This window comes from Lissotriton vulgaris, chromosome 1_1, assembly GCF_964263255.1.
Source record: "Lissotriton vulgaris chromosome 1_1, aLisVul1.2, whole genome shotgun sequence".
In the NCBI taxonomy this organism is placed as follows: Eukaryota; Metazoa; Chordata; class Amphibia; order Caudata; family Salamandridae; genus Lissotriton; species Lissotriton vulgaris.
Genome location: NC_141685.1, coordinates 433480109 through 433502173, shown reverse-complemented (window position 1 = coordinate 433502173; position 22065 = coordinate 433480109). Strand labels below are relative to the sequence as shown.

The window sequence follows — 22065 nt, the reverse complement described above, 5'->3', positions numbered from 1 at the left end:
CCATCTCGAGGGCGTCTTGACGACGATGAAGTCCTCGACGTCGACCTCGTCCGAGGTCTCGACATCAGTCCCCTCGACGTCGAGCGGCGACGTCGTTTCGACCCAGAGCCCTGGGACGACGGGGAGCAGATGGTGGTCATCCCTCTCGACGCCGACGTCGAGGCCATCAATGTCGACGGAGATCTGTGCCTTTTCCTGGCCTTTTCTTGACTGGGGAGCCCCCCAGAGGCCGAAGCACGGGCAGAGGATGAAGACTGAGTCCCTCCATGCCCAGACCCACCTGGTTCCTAATGTCTCCTTAGTTCTCCCAGGCCTTGGAGACAAATGTTCTCCCTGTCCCTCAGGGTCCTCTTGGAGAAGGATTGACACATCTCACATTCTTCAGGGACATGGGAGGAAGGGAGACAGAGGATACACACTCTGTGAGCATCCGATTTAGCCTTCTTCCTGGCACACTCAGGGCACTTGTCGAATAAGGCTGGTATATTCGACAAAAGAGTGGGCAAAACTGTCCAAAAAAACCAGCAAAAGGAAGAAGAAGCAGTCAGACATGGAGTGAAACACTCAAAACACTTGAAAAGTGCCAAGAAATTGAAAAACACCCAAAAAGGGAGAGCTCAATGCTCCAGGGTCCTGCTAGCAGGAGCCGGAAAAAAGAACTGAAAGTAAAAGGACTTTGGCTGGGCATTCTGGGATACCCAGGGTCCCTGGAGAGTTCCTTAAAGGCACGGTATCCCTTTTCCAGACACATATTGGCAGCCTATGGGGGCTTGTCTGTCCATCCCTTCCTCTCTATCATTCCAAGGAGTTTGTGAAGGGGAAGTTTCTCTTTGGGTGAAACTTGGCAGTTTGGGTTCAATGTGATATTGGTGGAATATACTTTGCATTTCTAGTCGAAGTACTGGACAGTGTAGCCTTGTAGGTAAAGGCTGCATTATTTGTCTTTAATTTTCTCTTAAGTGTCTATGCAGGACTGCACAGAAGACAGCTTAAGAGAATTATTTTTGATTGCTCCGAGGTCCACTCACATGGGCGAGACTATTTACTAGATTATGACTATACACAGAGATCCCCTACTACAGAAATGTTTTTACTTTGATAGGCCTGTACGCACCGTCCGAGAGGTTCGGCATTCCGACCTCGCAGACGGTGTGTACAGGCCTATCAAAGCCTTGGGAATTTCTCCCTCTATAAAATTGCAGTTATCTATATGGACCGTTGACCATATTGCTTTGGTCCAATTCACCTTTATTACTGGGACTCTTCGAGATAATCGCATTAGAGTGTCACCAAGCCAAGCGATATTTTATTCTGCAATCGCATCGTGAGCAATACTACTTTTTATCTGGACCACGATCCGATGCAGGCGTCCACAGGATCTCTTTTCACGTCGCCGTTCTTGTAAACATTTCTGCTTGCGTCCACCAACCCTGGCAGTCTAAAAAAATGTTTTTAAATAACGACTTGGGACACTAACTTAATTGGACAAACTGAGATATTATGTTCGGGACGACTGACGTATTTTACAAGTAAGAAGATTCATATATCTTTAGGCTCTGTACAAAACGTTGCAGCAATATTATTAAGCCCTGATGAAGTTCTCCGATGGAGAACGAAACACTTGGCTGGATTTTAAAGCTCTGTTTTGATATTGAACATGAAATAAAGGAACTTAAGTAAAATTACCTTGCTACTCTTTGGACTTCATTATTCTGCGCACGCCTACCCAATTGTAACTTGGAGGATCTGGAGCACAGTGGCACCAATAGACGGTTGATGCCAGGGCTTGTTGCGTTGGATCATTGGATATCAGAACTGGCATGAGGTGCAGAATTGTATAGTCAACCGTCTTTTCTCTCTATGAATATATCCTTCTCCCTTCACTATACTCCCCCCTCACAACTGTCATTGTTGTATTGTACTTGTTTCAACTTAAATGGCAATTAAAAACAATAAAAAAGAAATGATGGGTTCTTAGCCCAGTGCAAGATGACAATAGGTCTTTTTACCAACAGAGAGCTTGCTTTGTCTGGTAAGTGAACCTAAAAAAGACTACAGATAATATTTGTCTACATTTTTTAATGAACATAGGTAGTAAGTAATGTACCACAGTGCAAAGTAGAAGGGAGAATTCAAGATAGTGTACTATCCTCTACTAGAGTAGTGCAGCCATTATTTTATGCACGGGGACAAACTATGGTTTTCCACAGCTTATACAAGTTATCCACAGATAATCAGGATTTAACAATCTGACAATTGCAACTGCATGCCTCTGCCATAGACTGAGTGTGTTCTAAAGGGTAAGTTCTAAGAAAGGAAATAATGACAGGGTGAAGAGCTGTTTGAAAAGGCATGCACGGCTTTCAAAACGATTCCATTTGTAGTACAAGATTGTTTGCAAGTGTAATATAAAAGTACAACAAATTCTTAACCTTAAGAAGTCATAAGTACAATTAATGTTTTACTCCATACCTCATGGTAATAATCCATAATTCCTTGAAGTATTTTCTTTAAGTTATTTGCCTAAATGAAAAAGAACACATGATATCTCTATTAACCTTTTACATAGCAATAGTTTTATTGACAATTGTTTCAACTTACAATAGTTTAAAATGAAGATGAAAAATTAATTCATCAATAACTATTTATATTTAATCAGTTATCATGCATGTATTCAATTGAACTGAATGTAGGAAGCACAATAGATACCCCGAAGGGTGTTCTGGTGCTATTAGAATTCATTTAACCATACATCAAATGTAACGAGAACACAGATATACTTTGTTTAAAATTTCATTATGAAAGCCAAATAAGAAACTGGGAGATGGCAGAATGCAGGGGGTACAGGGCCTCATATAAAGTTTGGCAAAGCTCCATCCTTGTCAAATTTGAGGCTTACCTACCTCATTTAGACTTGGGTGAAGCACATTGTCAGTGATGGCAGTGGCCCCTCCGGCTTAGGGTGAAGCGACAATTACCATACTTTCCTGCTCGGGACCACCATAAAAGGCATAGGGGTCCTAGACAGGTTTAACGGGTACAATGTGCAGAGAGAAAACTGCATGTGGTTCAGAGATATTGATTTTTTGGTTTTAAATTTCAACACCTCTCGAGTCTTTAAAGATCTCACCAAGTAGAGGGCATTTCTAAATTAGGAGAGGAGTGGAGGCCCCAGTCTCTGATGACCTCATGTATTTGGGCCATAGTCATGGCAGTGTATACTGGGCCAGTGTTTTGAAACTGGCCTCATGGTGACAACAGATAATGACTGCTTATCATGTGGCAACACAAACATTCTCCCTAACCGTCAGACCACTAGGCATTGACCAAGGGCAAGAGAGGCTTTTCTTTTTGCTTCCTATCCCTCTCCCCCATCCAGGGGAAGTGCCACAGCTGACTGCGGGGACAGTGTTGGACAAGGAGTGCCATTGCAACTGACAGCACCTTATGTTTCAACTGCATTTGCCCACTGAACAAAGGAGCAGCTGTTAGCTGCCTGGAATGCCCATATTCTGCACCACAACTTCAGGACAAACTAGAAACACTCCAAGGCAATGTGAATAATTATGCTACACATGAAAAGGAAAGGCAACAACAGTGTAAGGGGACCTTCAAAGTAGACACTATGCTAAAACGTTACACAAGGCATTGCCCTGAACTCTCCCCAGTAAGCAGCATACAGTGGAAAGAAAACAAGCATTTTCAGAGCCAGTAGGTTTCAAGTCTGTGGAGTACATGCACACAGACGAACAATGTACATACACACATTGAGATACAACAAACAAGTACAGACATATGCATACAGGGCAATATAAACAAATATATCTATTTACATACACACAAACATGCATGCACCCACATAGACAGTCGAACCAGCAAAGTAATCAATCAGGAGGTCTTGTAGAGCACAGCTTATCCTCCCGGGCGGTCACTAGCCTCTGGTGGGAGATGCGAGCCTCGGACAAAGGGATGTGGTGACCAAAGAGCCAGGTCTTGAGCTGCTTCCTGAAGCCCTTCAGCAATGGGGAGGAGAGCAGGTAGAGAGGGAGGTAATTCCAGGACCAGGCAGAGAGGTAGGAGAAGAAGCGGCCTCTACAGCGGCTGAGGCGGATGCATGACATGTGGGACAAGGCGAGGGTGGAGGATCGGAGCTATCTAGTCGGTCAGTGGAATGTCAGGCAGTCATTGATATAGGCAGGTACACACTTTGGAGGCCTTTGTAGGAGTGTGTGATGGGCTTGAAGAGGCATATTTCCTGGATGGGAAGCCAGTGGATAGCTCTGAGGTGAGGGGTGATGCTGGTTCTTCTGTGGAGGTTGAAGATGAGTCTTGCTGCCGAGTTATTGATGGTCTGGAGGAGGCCCAGGAGTTGTTTCGTAGTACTGGCGTAGAGTGCGTAGCCATAATCGAGACAGCTGGCGATGAGGGCCTAGTTGCCAGTCTTCCTGGATGTGACGAGGATCCATCGGAAGGTCTTGCAGGGCATGGAGGGTGAGGAAGTAGGCCGAGGAGACAGCATTGCCCTGCTGCTTCATGGTCAGATGAGTGTCCAGGGTAATTCTGAGGTTGCGCGCTTAGCTGGCGGTGGGCACCAGGTGTCGTCCCATGGGGAAGGCTTACTTCCGAAGATGATGACGTCTGTCTTTTCCGAGCTGGGTTTTAGGCAGTTGGTCTTCATCCAGGTGGCGATGTCGGTCAAGGTGTGTTGGAAGTTGGCTTTTGTGGGGCTGCTTCTTCTGTGAGGGATAGGACAAGCTGGGTGTCGTTGGCATAGGAGATGATGTGGAGTTCATGGGTGTGGATGATGTCTGCCAGTGGTATCAGGTAGGTGTTGAAGAGGGTGGGGCTGAGGGAGGATCCCTGGGGGACGCCTAGTCTGATGTCTTTGGGTGCAACAAGAACCCATGTACAAAGATCTGCAGAGAACTATGCATAACAGACACAACACAGTAATGAGCATCAGTTTCCCCAAGTCTTAGAAAAGTTCAATGGCCCTTGTATTAGGCTCATCAATGATCAAGTGGTACAAAAGTTAGTGACACAGTTGAGAAAAGTCAAACCACAAATAAATAAGGAAAATATCTTTGTTATCTAATCAAAAATCAGACATCACCATTAAATTGTACCTAAAATGGTTGTGTTTTAATTTCATCACAAAACCGGAGTTAATCAAATTATAAGGCACAACGTATTTCACGTTTAAACAATTTTTTGAACAAACTGGTGCACATAGGGTGGGGTGGCAAGTGCATGGGGGGATTTGTGATAGCGATGTGAAAAGGGAAGGTAGTGCTCATATATACATCAGCAATTAATATTTACAACCTATCCAGCCAGACGACTTGCCAGCACATATATGACAAATCATAACACAATTGATGCAGATATGAAATCTCTGTCATCCATGTTTGACAATAAAACAAAACACTGTCAACGTTTCAACCCCTATAAAGAGCAGGAAACTGTGCGCCTTGGGAGTGGGGTCTTCATCCGGACTGAGATGAGGGTAAATGGGAGGCACCAATAAAAGTCAGCAAGATCACTTCAGCTGAAGATATGGAAGCTGAGCCTCATGCGCTCTCAAAATATTCACCGGTGTTCGTGGGTTAGATTACGAAGGCCACGGTTGATTAGTAACCTGTGGCTGGGGGCTGCTGGCAGAAACCGGATTGGCATGATCAAGGGCATTATTAATTTCTCCAGGCACTAGTGCGTTTCGAAGGTCCACGCACTACTGAGCCTTCATTGTCTAGGTGCTTGTGAAACTGAATTGCCCAGGCAGTAACAAACAATAATAACAAGCATCAATATTATCTCAAGGCTGTAATGGACAGCAATGGCCCGCCAGAACAGAACATCAATGGTTCCAGGCAGTAATGAGCCTCAATCACTCCAGGCATTATTGAAAACCAATGGTTAAAACGATAAGGGGATCAACTGCCAGAAACAATATTGAACATCAATGGCCACACACAGTAATGAACATCAATGTCTGCTGGAGGAATTGAATAGCAATGATACCAATCGCGTGACTGAAACAAAATGGTCCAGTTCGTCAGTAACCTCAATTCCCTCAGGCAGTAAAACAACCTCAATGCCTCAAGTAGTGATGAGAAAATAATGGTATTAGGCAATAACATGCATAATTAAATATTGGCCAGAGGCAGCAGTAATCATCAATAAGCTTCAAAGGACCCAGGCAGTAATGAACACCAATGGCCACAGGTAGTAACAGCAAGCATCAACAGCCACAGGCATTAACAAACATTAATGTCTCCAGCAGTGACAGGACTTAATATGATCAATACTGGTACCAGACCAGAACAAAATCCAATAGCTTGAGGCAGCAATGACTCCAGAAAGTAAAAGGTTACGGTGGCCCCAGGCTTTTGAGCCTCACTGGCTGTGTACACTGATGAACATTAATACATTAGTGCATGTTTTCCACCATAAAGATGTTTAAATTCATGCCAGTCTGCACGCTCTAGGCCAATTCCCACCCTACAACCTCAACATAGTCAGCAGGGCATCTTTACTGATGTTATCCTCTACCAAGCAAGCGCAACCTTTATGTTTCCCACTCTAAAGATCATTAAAGATATGCCAGTTTGCGCAATGTTGCCTGAACCTCACCTGACTTGACTCTTCCATGTGTACGAATCAGAAGCAGCATCTAAGCTTTCCAGCCTTAGGATTTTTAAAAACAGGCCAAAAGATGGACCCTATACTAATTCTTACCCTAGCGGCCCCAGTAGCGTCACCATGGATTCCACGCCAACATCAATAACAAACTAGGAGCAGCCAGAGCACCCAAAAAAGTGGCCAGGTCCTGCTGGGAGCCACAATGTGTGGTTAGTCACCGGGGAGCCGACAGAGGCCACGGGCCCCACTCAATGCCCCAACAAACAAAGGCAATGGGACATCCAAAAAAATAGAGATAACAAATATACATATATAGGACAGTAATAAAAGAGTGGCCAGAGCTGCTCATTTAATATTCATTGCTCTGCAAAGCAACACTTCATAATGTCCTTTGTGAGCTAATTTAAATATACTTTCATGCATGGTGGTGCCGTAATCTGAGCACGTGCACCAGCAGCATTCTTTAAGTGTTTTGGGGTTCTGCAGGGAGTACAGCAGCCTCCCAGAAATACTTAAAAAAAATGAAACCTATGTTTACTGGGGTCTATATAACATGATCACAGGAAAAGTTGATAATTAGTATGCACTAAGTGTAAAAAAGTATCACTCTTGTTTAATATTGTTTCATTTAATAATGTTTATTGATACATATTGTAATGACCCCTTGACAAAACTTGTAGGCCTTCTTTTGATATACTGACAGTGACTTACATTACAAAACATTCACTGAAAAAAAAACAAAAGTTCAAGTGACAGTTATAGTTAGGTATTCAAAAAAACCTTAGAATTTCACAGAAAAAAAAAACGTTAAAATTCACTGAAAAAACCAAAAGGTAGAATTGACGTTATAGTTACATGACAATGCCAGTTGCAGCATAGGTGAAAATTCCAGTTGCTACATTATATTTTAAACGAAATAAATCACTGAAATTCACCAGTTATAGTTAACTGAAGTAACTATAAATCGAGGATTGGAGCACTGGAGCAACAATAACTCGTGCCATTGTCATGCACTACTTGTACACTCAGAGTTCCAGTTATAGTTACTTTTCCACTCAAAATTGACCCACTTTTTGCTAAGTGGGTAGCTATTGATTTTGGACCCTAGCTCAGTCAACACCTAGGGAAACCTACCAAATCTGTACAATTTTTAAAACTAGACATCTAGGGAAATCCAGGAATGGGTGTGTCATATAGCTACTTCTTTTCTACATACTGTGTTCAGTTAGCATGAGTTTATTAAATGCTTGCACGCCGTTTTCATTCTTGCTTCAGTTTTGCACTCGACAAATAATTGTTGTTTTAGCTTTCAATCCAGAAGGACTTCTTAATTTACTAGAGAAATAATATTTTATTGCTCTGATATCAGTTTTGTTCTGCATTGTCTGCACAGTGAGTGCTGAAGGCTACACGGATAACTTAACCCAGTGTTATTGTAAGGTCTGATCTTCGCACCCTTATAGACATAACACACATGCTGCTGCCAAAATCTGGCTCTAGACGAGTTTTATATTGTGGTGCTGAACGCACAAAAACAGACTGGATGTGCTTCGCATGCAGAGAGCTGGTGGAAGGTGATGTGATCCTCCTGCCACTGAGATTTTGAGGCATGGGCCCGCCCTGCTAAAACCCAAATGAGACCTTCTTAGATATAAAATACTATTCTAAATAGGGAGGTTGTGAATTAGACATTGTTAATTTCTATTCATTCCAGCATCTTAGTATGCTGTCTCCATTCGCTTTTTATGGACTAATAATTATGTTGATAACTTTATTGCTTGTAATATGTTTGCTAGTATTATACAAGATACTGCGTTTGAGAACCTTGCATTAGTAAATAAATATTTCAAACATGCACGTGTCCTCTTTTACTCCACGTTCTGGTTTGTGATGATTGCATAACGAAAGAGTGTTCATGTGTTCCACGATTCCTGAGGTACTCTAAGTTCATGTTCTGGTCTGTCTAAGCATTGGGAGTTTGTTATGACCAATGAGACACTGTAGCTAGCTCGGTAAGGGGATTTTGGGTACTGAGGTGAGTTTTGGGCCATCCTAATTCACCGAGGTTCCAGGCCTCTATGCACAGTTCTGTAGGAGAATGGAATTCCGGCTACAGGTGACTTGCATGGCTCTCACCTTGCAAACCTCAAACTTTGACTAAACAAAACACATTTTCCTCACATTTCTGTGATGAAAAGCTCTGGGGTCTGCAGGGAGCCACAAACTGCCTTCCAACTAGCAAACCCGTAAGTCTTCTGATAAAAATGGTACCTCATTGTGTGGGAAGGCCTAGTGCCCGCAACAGGAAAGGGTAGAGGCATTTTTTTGAACAGGGATTTACGGCCACCCAGGAAAACCTTTCCCTTGCATTCCTGTGACGTAAATTTCCAGAATGAGCAGGATTCCACAAAATTCCTACCACCTAGTGTTCTCCCACTTGTCCCGATAATTATTTTACCTCAGTTGTGTGGTTCATCCTAGTGCATGCGACAGGCAAGCATCAAACCAACTCTCATTGACCTTAGTTTGATTTGTGTCTGTAGGGGGTACTAGGAACTTTAGTCTCGAGGGGCAGCAAGACTGTTGGGGTCATATTGGAGGTGGAAGGATGGCCCGATGTGTGGGCAGACCATCATCACAACTTGTACCGATATATAAAAACTCCCTGGTGTCAAGTGGGCTTTCTGCTACCCCTCCAGGTCATATTGGAGTTAAAGACCTCTTATCTACCCCCTGGGGGGATACTTTTGCGGGTCATTTGAGGGGAAGGGTTAGGCCCAAAAGCTTAAGCGGGCAGCCCCCACCCATTTCTCCACAAAAAAAAATATTCCTTGTGTCTAGTGGGTATTTTACCCCCTGGGACAGATTGGAGGCAACAATCCTCAATAAGTCTCTGGGGAGGCAGAAATACATTAGGGTCTGGGGTAGAGGGGAGCATTAGCCAATTGCCGGTGGGGAGCACTTCCCCTCCAAATATAAACTCTGTTAGTCTAGTGGGCTTTCTCCCCACCCTCTGGGAGCAGATTGGAAGAAAGCACCTCCAATCTGCCCCTGATGGGGAGCAGAAATACTGCTGGGGGTTATTTGAGGGGAGTAGAGACTAGCCCAATGCCTAGGTGGGCCGCCCCCACCTATTTATGTATCTATACAAAATCCCTGGTGTCCACTATACTTTTTGACCTCCTCCCCTGGGGGCAGAATGGAAGCAACAACATTCAATCTGCCCCCAGGCAGGACAGAAGGACTTTTGGACCTCGGGAGCACTAGCCCAATATTTACTGAGACCTGATTTCCACAAATTGTCATTTGTGTGCAATATAGTTTTATCAGCAAATTTGTATGTCTGTGGAAATTTAGTGGCCATTTTAATGGAAAATTAGTGTTGTCTGTAAATGACAGTGCGCTACCACACAATGCTTTAGTTACATTAAAAAAAACACTCATCTCATGTCCATTAAAGCAAGGTCTGTTGCAAAAGTTGGTTGCTTTGAAAATAAGGTTGTGTTTTCAGAACGTTTGGGAAGCACTGTCCCAGTGCATTAATACCAGAAGTCACAGAGAGAAAAAAATCATTTCACAACTTTCTACTCTTCAGCCATCTCCAAACCCACCTGCTTGAATCTAAAATGTCTGCTACTATTGAAATGTCCAGAAAGTGATTCTTCTGGTTTTAAAATGACAGCTGCTCCACAGCTGACAATCTAAAATGTTCCTGCTAGCAAGATAATAGCTCTGGTACCTCCTGACTAATGTACGCTGAAGCAATGCAAACAGGGTCACAGAGTTAGGTGGCTGCTCTCAGGAACAGGAGAGATCCGAATGCTACGGATGGAGAGAATGTAATTAGGCAATGCCGCTAAAATGAACACCTCAACATGCCTTCTGCTGAAGTAGAGTCTATCTATTTGCTGCAGGTGTGTTCCACTGCCTAAATCATTCACTCATGGTTGTAGTTTGGCCTTTGCATCTCAGGAGATTTCATGAATGATAGCTGTTGGTACTAATCACGATCTCGTTCGTATAATCAGTCAACAGTTCTAGATACCTTTATTCTCCAGTTTTCACCAACTTCATCTTTAATACGGTTTCGCCAAGAATCATCAAACCAGGCAGAATCTCTATAGAGGGATACAAATGAGGCAATAGTGAAATATTCAGAATGCCATCTACTATACCGTTCTATCTCAATATTGACATACATGAGTTGTTCACTTCATAAAACAATGTATACATACACATATACAATGTAAATTCACGTTTTTTTATTCTGAAAACAATTTACTTCACTTTATTTAAATAAATCCCCAAATAATGCCACTGCAGCAGAAGCACAAAGGTTTCCAGACTCACTATATATGGAAAATATATCACGCCTGATCAGTATTTCATAATCAGTTTCAGAGAGCGGGAACCTTAAAAAATTAGTTAGTCAGTCATATTCTCTTTTCACTGGTTAATTAGCGCCTCATTTAGCAGTGGATGGTAACAGAATATCTGCGAAAAATTGACAAGACAGTTGCCCCACCTCACAATAGCAAAGATTATCCTAGCTTCACTGTTAGGAAAACCACTGTTTGGACCCAACATGTACAAAAATAGCTTCAGAAGATATTACCGATTTAAGGAGGAAAATGTGGCACCATTAAAGCAGTTGATTTTCCTGTCTGGGTCCATCATGCAATGGCAGTCCCAGATAGGAAAAGTTAACAAATTTCCCCCACTAACTATGATAAACTCTCCATATTTGGGGAACACGAGTTATGCTATTTCCAAGGACTTGCCCCATCCCGGCCACCCGCAGTTACTGTTTGAGACAGAAGTCGCTTTGGGGAAAAGAATTAGTGATTCCTCAACTTGGTGGACCTGTTGCAGGTGGGTGGCAGAGGCAATGCCGCCAAACACAAAATCAGGCTGTTAACACTATTAAGTACGACAGTGGCCCTAAAACACCAGCCATGAAAACGCATTGTCCTAAGCAACCAATCCCATTTGCCTAACTATTACATTCCAAGAAATGAGCTATCCAAAGTAAACATTCAAAATATGTCACTCATGCAGTCAAAATAAGATTTCATAGCAGTAAAAAAGACTTCACTAAAAATAGTTTATTAACATAGATTAGCATTTTTGGTTCTTACTACAGACCAGATACAAATAGTATACCACAAAAATCAACCTATTGGTTTCAAAATAAATCTTACCCTGAGGCAAGATACATTTTCCATGCAATACTGTACCAATCAAAGCAACATAAAAAACTAACATACCTCTTATAGCACATGTTGCTACACCTGGTATACGCAGCACCAGTCGCGGTCGGCATTATTTGCGGATATGGCGGCGGGGATCGTGAGGGGATGGTCGCGAGAGGATGTCGCACGGAGGGGTGGTAAATTTAATAATGAAAAAAGTAACTTACCTGTGGACCGGCTAGGTCATGTGTTTTCCCAGCGCCTGCCCCTCCTTTCCTGCTTCCAGCAAGAACAGGAAGCAAGAAGCCTCCCTCCACTCCCCTAAGCCAATCACAATGCTGCAATGGCAGCGCTGTGATTGGTGGGGGCGCCGCCCAGCCAGGGGCTTACGGGGAGGCCTTTTTCAGCATGTAGGCTACATTGCAGCCTGCATGGAGAAAGGACAGAGTGCCCATGACTGATTTGGGAGGCCCCAGAGGGCCGTCCAAACAGGCATTGCGCCCTCAGCAGTGGGCACACCACTCCTCCTCTGCTCACAGAGCAGCCTCAACCACCAGCCCTCCCGCAACCAAACCCTTCTGCTTTCTCGCAGTGCGAGAAGCAGAAACATAAAATGGTAGTAATTACCATTTTATGTTTCTGCTTATTGCACTTGCAAGAAAGCAGTGGGGCGACGTTCCTCCGCCCTAGTGGAGGAGCCGCCTCTGCGCAGCACATCACATTATCAAACGGGAAACTTATGCAGAGGCTAGCAACATTACTTTTTAAAACCTGGACTGCAATCACTATTTAAGCAAGGAAAGGGTACTTTCAGACAGTGATTGGTTTGGAGTCAGAATGCCTGATAAATAACTGCCTGACAGAGCCCCCCTTGGATATTACAGTTGCAAAACAGACCCTTAAGATTTGGGGTGAAATCCACATTTTTTTGTTAGATGATCTGTTTAAGATCCTACTATTTAGGGGGAAGGTTACACAAACCCTACCAATTGTATTTTTTTGGGTGATAAAGTTCCACCATTTTGGACTGTATATAAAGTCTGTTTTAAAAGGTCAGAAGAAGGAGGACATTAAAGAGTGGTAACAGGTTTTACTCAGAATATAAATCGTTAACTGGAGGTGCCACATACATTTTAGGAATTCTGGTAAGTTCTAAGATGATTTCACCACATGAAAAATTAAGATTCTCTCCGGGGATTTGGCTCTTCTTTCACGGTCATCCGCCATCATCGTCCGAGGTCCAATGTGGTTTTCGGCCAGGCAGGTCGACGACTGATCAATGTGTCAGCCTATACTTACTTATAAACAAATACACTGCTGCTCAGTCCAGCTTGTTGCATTTAGCATTTATGGACATAATATCGGCATGAAACAGGGTAAATCGTAATAAGCTCTGGGATTTGCTGCTATCCATGGGAGTGGACCCAGAAATTGTTTCTCTCCTCTAGAATCTTCACGCCAGCATCTCAGCTGCGGTAAGGTACTGTCAGGGGTTGGAGCTCACTGATCTTTTGTCATTAGTAGGGGTGTTCACCAGGGCTGCATACTTGCACCTTTTTTTCTTCACCCTTTATATTAAAGGGCTGGGCCAAGCTTCGGTGTCAGCGCAGGTGGACTGCCCAAAAGTAGGTACAAGACCATTTCCGGTTTTGTTATAGTCCGACAATGCGGTGCTTATGGCATGCACTGCAGTGGGTTTGCTGTCCTTGTTGGACAGTTTCAGCACCTCTATGGATCTGGCTGTTCAATTAGTGAAAAACACCTTTTGTGAGGCAGATCTTGTGGGTGCCGCAAAGCACACCGATATTCTCGGTGCACGGAGTTCTCAGATACATTAGTGATCTTTCTAGCTCTTAGGCCACTGCTTTGTTGGGTTAAGATATGTACTGGCGAAGGTTTACAGCTTTTTTGTTGGACTGTTTATCTCTTGATCACATGCATTAAATCCCCTGGCTGGCTTATGTAAAGGCTACTTTAACTAGCCTAGTGAGAGTGGACATGTTTCATAATCATCATTTGTTATGTCCTGTGGAGACAATACGGCTAATGGATCTATTCTTTGCACGTGCCTGCATGCATAGTGAACAGAGGGAACTGGAAAACCCATGGTCCAAAGGCATTTATTACTAAAAACGATACAGGGCATGGAACCTTATCTTTACCAGTTATCTAGCGATAGAGACAGATTTGTGGCGTCTTGATTTAGGTTTAGCTTGTTACATCACCTGTTAGCATCTCCGAGTGGCTGGGTCAGCCATGGAACATTAGGGTCCTGTGGCTGTGACAATCAGGTACATGCATCAAAGGATTTTGCGATCGCAAACAGTGCGAATCGCAAAAATCGGCCGTTTGCGATCGCAAAATCCTCTTTTGAAATGCATGAAGGTTCAAGGCCCTCACAATTTAAGAATTCGCAAATATTTGCAAATTCTCAAATTGCGATTGCATTTAAGGAATCGCATTTTGCGATTCCTTAAATGCAATGCAAGAAACATTTAAAAATTGCGATTTCGCAATTAAGGGGAGCAAATTACCATGAGGTCCAACCTCATGGTAATTTGCGAAAAATCTTAAAAATGCAATTTTGTGCATTTTTCTAACTGTCATGTTGTGCACACACATGCCCTTAGGGCATGTGTGTGCACAACATATGTGAATAGATTGATTTAGGGGTGCAACAGGGTGTCGTTTGGACACCCCTGCACCCTTGAAATCGCAATCTCAATTTGCGATTAGCTAATTGCGATTCGCAAATTGAGATCGTCTTCCCATTCATTCCTATGGGCCTTTTGGCCCATAGGAATCAATGGGAAGGGATTCCTTAATTGCGATTCGCAAAGTGTGAATCGCAATTAAGGAATAATAAGGAATCGCTAAATAAATTGCGATTTTTTAATGCATTGCCGTTTGCGATTCCTTAATTGCGATTCCTTAATTTTCGCAATTAAGGAATCGCAAACGGCCACAATGATGCATGTACCTAAAATGTGTCTCCACGCGATACCCTTCATTTTGTATTGCTGTTTAATATTTTAGTGTTCTTAGGAAGCATTTTCTTTTACCAGTTCTGAACGGCTTGCTAATGCATATGTTCTTGTTGTGGTCTCAGGTTTTTTGCGTGCTGCTGTAAGATCTAGGTGCTCCAGGCCCGATTAATGGGGTTAGGGCCTCAAAGCATACTTTTTCATCTAGACATTAATGTATTTCGATTTTAAATTCTTTTTAGCGTTGATATATGAATGTATGTATGGTCTTGTGTTTTTTTATTATTGTATTTACAATTGAATAAAGATTTTGTTATGATGGGGAGCCATCTTAGAGACAAAAGATTTTCTCTCATAATTTTCTCATGGCACACCAAAACTCACAACGAGGACACACTTTTTTTTTCTAATTTCACAAATAGATACTTTTATTATGAATTGTTGCTTTCACATATTGAATTGATTGATATTTGTGTTGTATCACATATATATGTTTTTTTTCATTAACTTTATTGGTATCTTTCCAACACCCCTATCACTAAAATGGTCATAGCCCATTCCTCAATTGAGAGTTTAGAATATTTAGAACTCTTCTCCGAGACTTATGAAGAAAGCGTGGAGCTGGACGGAAATAAATATTTCTTTCTTCCAGTTGCAGTCTCTACATATTTTATTATGTTGAATAATGGCTACGAGGACCGAAGTTGTGCAGAGGACAGCAAGATCCATCTCCACTCCTGTTAATACAAAATTCTCCTCAATACAGAGTGAAGCAGCATCCAACGATAGTTGAATTGCTCAAAGGATTAAATAAGAACATTGTAGAAGATTGGTAATGTACATGAACTAGTTTCATTTCTACTATGTAAGCAATGTAGAAGAGTTGCCCAGAAAAATAAACCCATGTTAAATCACATTGGGTTACTAATGAAAAATGAAGTAGCATATTAGAAAAATACCTTTTAATAGTCGCCAGGCACCTTGAGCTACCAAAGGAAGCCATACAAACAAAGACTTACTTTTACAAATAAATATTATCCAATGGTTGCAAGCTAGCAGGAAAATTCATAATCTGCATTACTACATTCTGGGGAGATTTTGAAAGAGTGTGTGGGAGCGGCTCTGTGCAAGGCCACAGGCCGCTCCTCGCCTCACGCCCGTAGATCAATGGTTCAGCGCCGTTTCTGCTCCCAACTCAGTCGGAACGAGCCCTCAGTGTTCCGATGCCTGAAAATCGTCTTAGGAGATAGTATTGTCCGGATTAGTGACCGGATAAGTAGGGTATGTTCTAGTGCTGGCCGGAGCTCAATTAGGTAGCAGCCATTACTCTCAGCTGCAGGCCACACCCCTGTTCATTACTAAATTGAGGTACCCTTCCACTAATATTTCCACATCCTGAGACAAGAGGACCTCCATGAGTGCTGTGCGGTGGAAGGATTCCTGTTGTGCATTTGGAGCATATATAGATGGTACAGTAAGGCGTGTGTCTCCCATTTGTACTCTAATCACCAATAGACGCCCCTTTATCTCTGCTACAGAGGCTACAACCTTCCCTGGAAAGAGCGCCCCTATCAGGATGGCTACACCATTCTTTTTTGACGGGCCGGCCAACTAAAATTGTTGGGGGAAGGGTCTAGTACGCATACGTAGGGTACCCTTAGAAAGGAGGTGCGTCTCTTGAAGGAGACAAATGTCCCCTTCAGCATTCTCAAGTAAGGATAACACTGCAGCTCTCTTCACCAGGTTGTTGAGACCCCGCACATTAAGGCTAACTACCTTAACGTCCCTGCCCTGTTGAGAAAGATAGTGAAGGGCTATGTGATGTGGAAACCCACTGCTACTATGGCTACAGTAGGAAACGTAACCTCCTTTTATCCTAGAGAGATAAGCTCTACATGTCAACTGGTGCGGTAACCCCCAATAAAAAACCCCATCAAAGTCAACCCCAAAAGAAAAAAAACCCTTCAAAACAAATACGACAACAGTAACATGACCAAAGTTCGTCATACAAAAGGATAGACTCCAAGGAGGCCAGGCTCGAGCAGCCGTCTGGCCCATTCCTGGTACGGGTCGTGCCTACCTGCCCGCGGAGAGGTTGTCACACTCCTTTCCAGGACCTCTCTCCCCGGCCCCCTTCTATGTGTTTATCCCTGTGCTCTCCATTAATGGCCTCAAGGGGAGGCTGAAAGCTCTGACGGCTATGAAAGTGAAGAAATCACTGCTTCCCTCTCCTCCATTGTGGCCTGATCAGGTTTCGGAACAGAAGTGGCTTTCCTAACGTGGTGCCATCTTGTTAAACAGTTGGCACCTCGATCTCCAGGCCCCTAAGCTTGCTCCTCTCCATCATTTTAAAATTATGTGGGGAAACCGTCAATTGCATGGAAGAATTGGATACAATTATTTGAATCATATTAAATAGTAATTTGGGGTGAAAATGTCAGCGGTATGCAAACACCACACATAGTTACACAATCTGAGCATGCAAGGAAGGGAAACATATTAAAGTTTACTAGACCCGGTAACTGACGAGGATGAAGGTGAAAATGAGACACAGACATATATCAACTTTTAATAAAAAAATGTGAGGAGTATGTCTGTGAAAAAGTGAATGTAGTACTAGAACGGCACAAATTCTTCAGTAGAGTTCATGGCAAACAAGAAAAGGTTACTGTAGAGATAAAGAAGTCCAGTAGACAGTTCTTGTAGTTGTAGTTTATTCCTTAAGTTACAGCTTAGTAGGTTCCAATGTAAGCCTTAATATAAGCTCCTAATATAAGCCCCACCAGGAGCGGCCTCCTGGCTGCTTAGCCCATCTTCTCTAACTTCTCTCACTTCAAGCACAAACCTCCTTAACATTCTAAATGACATCACATAGCAAAAGCATCAGAGCCAGGGAGATTCATTACATAAGAAAGAGATTACTACACATCTTCCCCTTTATAATATTTAACAAAACGAATAGCATAACATAGGAAGAGAAGATAAACATTTCAAAAGTACACATAAAAGAACACCATAATAATATAAACCAACTCTTCTTGTGTAATAATAATAATAATGCAAAAGTAAAGCAATAATGAGAAATGTAAGTAATAAAATATCCTTGCCTATGTACTAATAATAAATACAATGCAATAGTAATAAACAGTAAAACAGCTCTCTCTATGTAATAATAATGACAATAATGGCATAGTAAATATAATAATAGTACTGTAAGTAAATAAAGTAGTAATATAAAAGTCGTAAACTTAAACAAATGGCAGGACCAGGGAATACCATACACCCTCTACTGCACACACAAATAATATACTGTCCATACGATAATATACTGTCCACTTAACAAGAACACCTTCTAATACACATATTATAATGTTCCATCTGCATACTAATGCAGGACCACACACGCATTAAAGCACAGTAAACTCCCGATAAGAAAACACAAAACCTCCTAGTAAAAAAAAAAATCAAACCACTTCTCTATATACCACACACAATAACCCAAGGGGAAATCCATCTCCCAATAAACCACACACAATAACTCAATTCAGCACTTATATTGCTGAATTAGCCGGTTTATCTAATGCATGTGACTTTGGAGGGCTAAGTGAATCATTAATATGGGATTAGTCAGTGAGATGTACTAACAATTTGAAAATCCAAGAGAAATTATTGTCTAAAAATACCAGTTTAAAAGAAGCTATTGACATTGTAAAAAGCATAAAGCACAGTGCTGAGTGTGTGAAGAAGTACCAATGTGTAGCAAAATTCAGTACAAAGAAAAAACATGCAAGAAAGATATACACAATAGGTTGTCAAATTAAAATGTTATAGATGTGGAAAGCCTAATTAGTTTGCATATAGCAGAACAAATTCTAAATTTTCTAAAATAACACTAAATTATTATTATTACTCTAAAATAATTTTTTTGCAAAAAACTTTTATTATTTTTATTAAAAAATTAAAATTAAAAAAATAACAATATGTAAACTAAACCCTTTAAATTCCCCGTTACCCCATAACCCAAATCTAGACCTGAACCCTAAAAATACCCCTGTACCCCATAACCTCAAACCTAGCCCTAAACCCTAAAAATACACCTGTACCCGATAACCACAAACCTAGCCCAGAACCCTAAAAATACACCTGTTCCCCATAAACTCAAACCTAGCCCTGAACCCTAAAAATACCCCTTTACCCCAAAACCTAAACCTACCCCTGAACCCTAAAAATACTCCTGTATCCCATTACCCAAACCTAGCCCTGAACCCTAAAAATACCCCAGTATAACATAACTCAAACCTATCCCTGAACCCAAAAATACCCCTGTTTGCCATAACCCAAACCCAAACCTAAACCCTTAAAATACCCTTGTACCCCTTAACCCAAACCTATCCCTGAACCCTAAAAATACCCAAACACCACAAAACATATTCCTCAGTACCCCAAAACATATACTCCTATACTCGTACTTTTTTAATAAATTAATAAAATCAATATATTTAAGTTATTTCTTAAAAAACAAAATAAATAATTAATTTTTTTAAATAATTTAAAAATGAAAATAAAAATAAATAAAAATAAGTAATAAAAAAATATATATATATATACTTACCTATACTTACGTTGTAATGGCTTGTGTTGTAATAGCATCTGCTAAGTAATGTCATGCGTTGTAAAGGCATGCGTTGTAAAGGATCCTGCGTTGTAAAAGTTGCGTTGTAATGGTAGTGCGTTGTAAAAGTTGCGTTGTAATGGCTGTTTCCCAGCAGAACATGTATTGCATGCAATGCACTTTGTAGAAAATTTAGCCAGAAAGGGCATTTTGTCAAAATGTTTAGAGAGCAAGAGGCAAAACCAATACATAGAGTATATAGAAAATTAAACTCAAAATGTAGTCCTTTAAGTAAAAGATGAAGCGAGAAAAACAAAATTAGTTATCCTAAATGCACTGTTTCAATGGATAAACAACTTGCAGCTATGTTTGCAGATTCATGTTCACCAGTCAACGTGATAGATCACAAAGTATTTATGGTAGGGATGCGTTGGAGGTCGATCGCACCGACGAAGAAATCGGCTATGCAATTAACAGTATACAATCGGGGAAGGCAATGGGGCCTAACGCCGTCCCCATTGAATTTCTCAAATCCACCGCCTCGCTCGTCATGCCCCACCTGAGGGACATGTATAATGAAAGCTATGAAAAGGGGATCCTGTTGGTGGATCAACGACTGGCCTCTATTGTTGTTGCCCGTATGCCGGGGAAACCTGCAGACAGTTGCTACTCATACAGACCGATTTTCCTGATTAACGCTGAGGCAAAAATCCTTGCGAAACTCCTGGCTGTCTGCCTCACCCCTGTCTTTAGGTCACTGGTTCATGCTGACCAGTCTGTTGTGTTGTCTTTGGACGCCAGAATGGCATTTGATTCCATTTAGTGGCCGTACCTCTACGAGCTGCTGTGACGCCTACGGTTTGGTCCGAAATTCCTGGGGTGGGTTAAGTTACTTTACATGGACCTCAAGGGTCAAGTCAAGGTCAACAACCGCGTCTCCAGAACGTTCTCATTAAGACGGGGAATGAGACAGGGGTGCCCCCTGCACCCAATGATTTTCTCATTGATATTAGAGCCACTGGCATCATGGGTCAGAGGAGATCCAGTGTTAAGGGGGTTGAAATGGGTGGAGGGGAGGGTAGACAGAATATCCCTCTATGCTGATGATTCAACTATATCTGGCGTCACCTGCAAGATCAGTGCATAGACTTTTAAATATCTTCACTAACTTTGGTAAATATTTGAGATATTCAATCAACTGGTCCAAATCCGTTATTTCGCCCTCCACGAACCGATCCCTACACTCCCACCAGAATGAGACGTTGAAAAGGCCGCCAAGGGCTTTCGTTACTTAGGGATCTATGTCACCCGCGATCCTACGCTGTTCTGCATTAAAAACGTAGCTGTGCCTCTGGACAGCGATGTCAAACATTGGTGAACACTACCCCTTTCCCTGTTGGACCGAGCTGCGCCATACAAGATGTTGGCTCCCCGTTTCCTGCATATCCTCCATAACCGCCCCACACAAGGTTTCCGACTCATATTTTAAACATTGAGAGTGAAGTTAGGACTCTGCTATGGGACGGAAAGTTGACCACATCCACATCAAGAAATTGACCCAGGGATGGTACGATGGGGGAAAAGCACTCCCAGATATGCGTCTGTACTACTGGGCCTCAAAGATGGTGGTGGTGAACCAATGGTTGTATCGCCCCATGACGACCCCGCCTTTCTCCTGGATAGTTACCAAATGGGTCTAGAGGGTTACCTAGGGGCCATCTATTCGAAGGCCGGGAGAGGCCGTTATTTGAGCCCAACGGCCCTTACCGTGAAGATCTGGCATCAGGCCAATCGAAGACTCGGCTGGCTGGATGTGTTGACCTGGGCTACCCTGTTGGGGTCAGCTCAAAAACTGGGTACACTCTGCAACCAACCAGGGTTCAACAGATGGGACAGTATCAGTCTATCGACGATAGGTCACCTGTGGAAAAAGGGTAGAATACTGAAGTTTGCAGAACTGAAGGAGGAGTATAAACTAGCTCAAGGAGATGTCTTCCGCTATCTCCAGATCCGTCACGCTCTCACAGCGGCTCTCTGGGGTAACAAGGAACTATTCGAGGATCTTCGCCTCTCTGAATCGCTGCCAAAAAAAGCAGTGTTGCTCACATACTGAAAGCTATATAATAATCTACCCGACTCGTTTCACTCCCTCCGAGACAAGTGGCAAACAGATCTGGGACGAGGTGAAGATAACGACTGGAGTCAGCTATACCTCTCAGACTCCGCCTTGTCTAACTAAAAGTCCTAAATAGAACATACCTCACGGGTGTCACCCTTGCAAAGGATTGGGAGCCGACAAGATTCCCTGTGTCTCCGCTGCTGTAACAGGGAGGCAACCTTCTATCACATCATATGGGAATGTTCACTCATACAGGCTCTATGGGAAAAGGCTACACGGCACATGCAACGAGCACTAGGGAAAGAAATCACAATGACATCACAATTAGGGCTCCTTCACATATGGGAAGCAGCAGATCTCACAGAGGTGGAACAACAGTGGGTCTCCCTGGGATATACGTTGGTGAAACGTAACATAGCTATGAAGTGGGGAGCAGCTGACATCCCATCAACGAGAAACTGGGCGACAGACCTAGACAAATGTATGATCGAAGAAAAGGAGGTTTTCAAATCTAGA

The 22065-nt window shown here is 42.5% G+C and overlaps 1 protein-coding gene across 1 annotated transcript in view; it reads right to left on the bottom strand.

Annotated features, from left to right (window-relative positions):
* The window catches only part of HOOK1 (hook microtubule tethering protein 1), a 905468-nt gene that overhangs the window by 730487 nt on the left and 152916 nt on the right, over positions 1 to 22065 (bottom strand). Inside the window, exons 3-4 of the mRNA XM_086953035.1 lie at positions 10688 to 10760; positions 2473 to 2523 (exon numbers count right to left, since the gene is read on the bottom strand). Coding sequence (XP_086809161.1) covers positions 2473 to 2523; positions 10688 to 10760 — 124 coding nt within the window. The remainder of the gene's footprint in view (positions 1 to 2472; positions 2524 to 10687; positions 10761 to 22065) is intronic.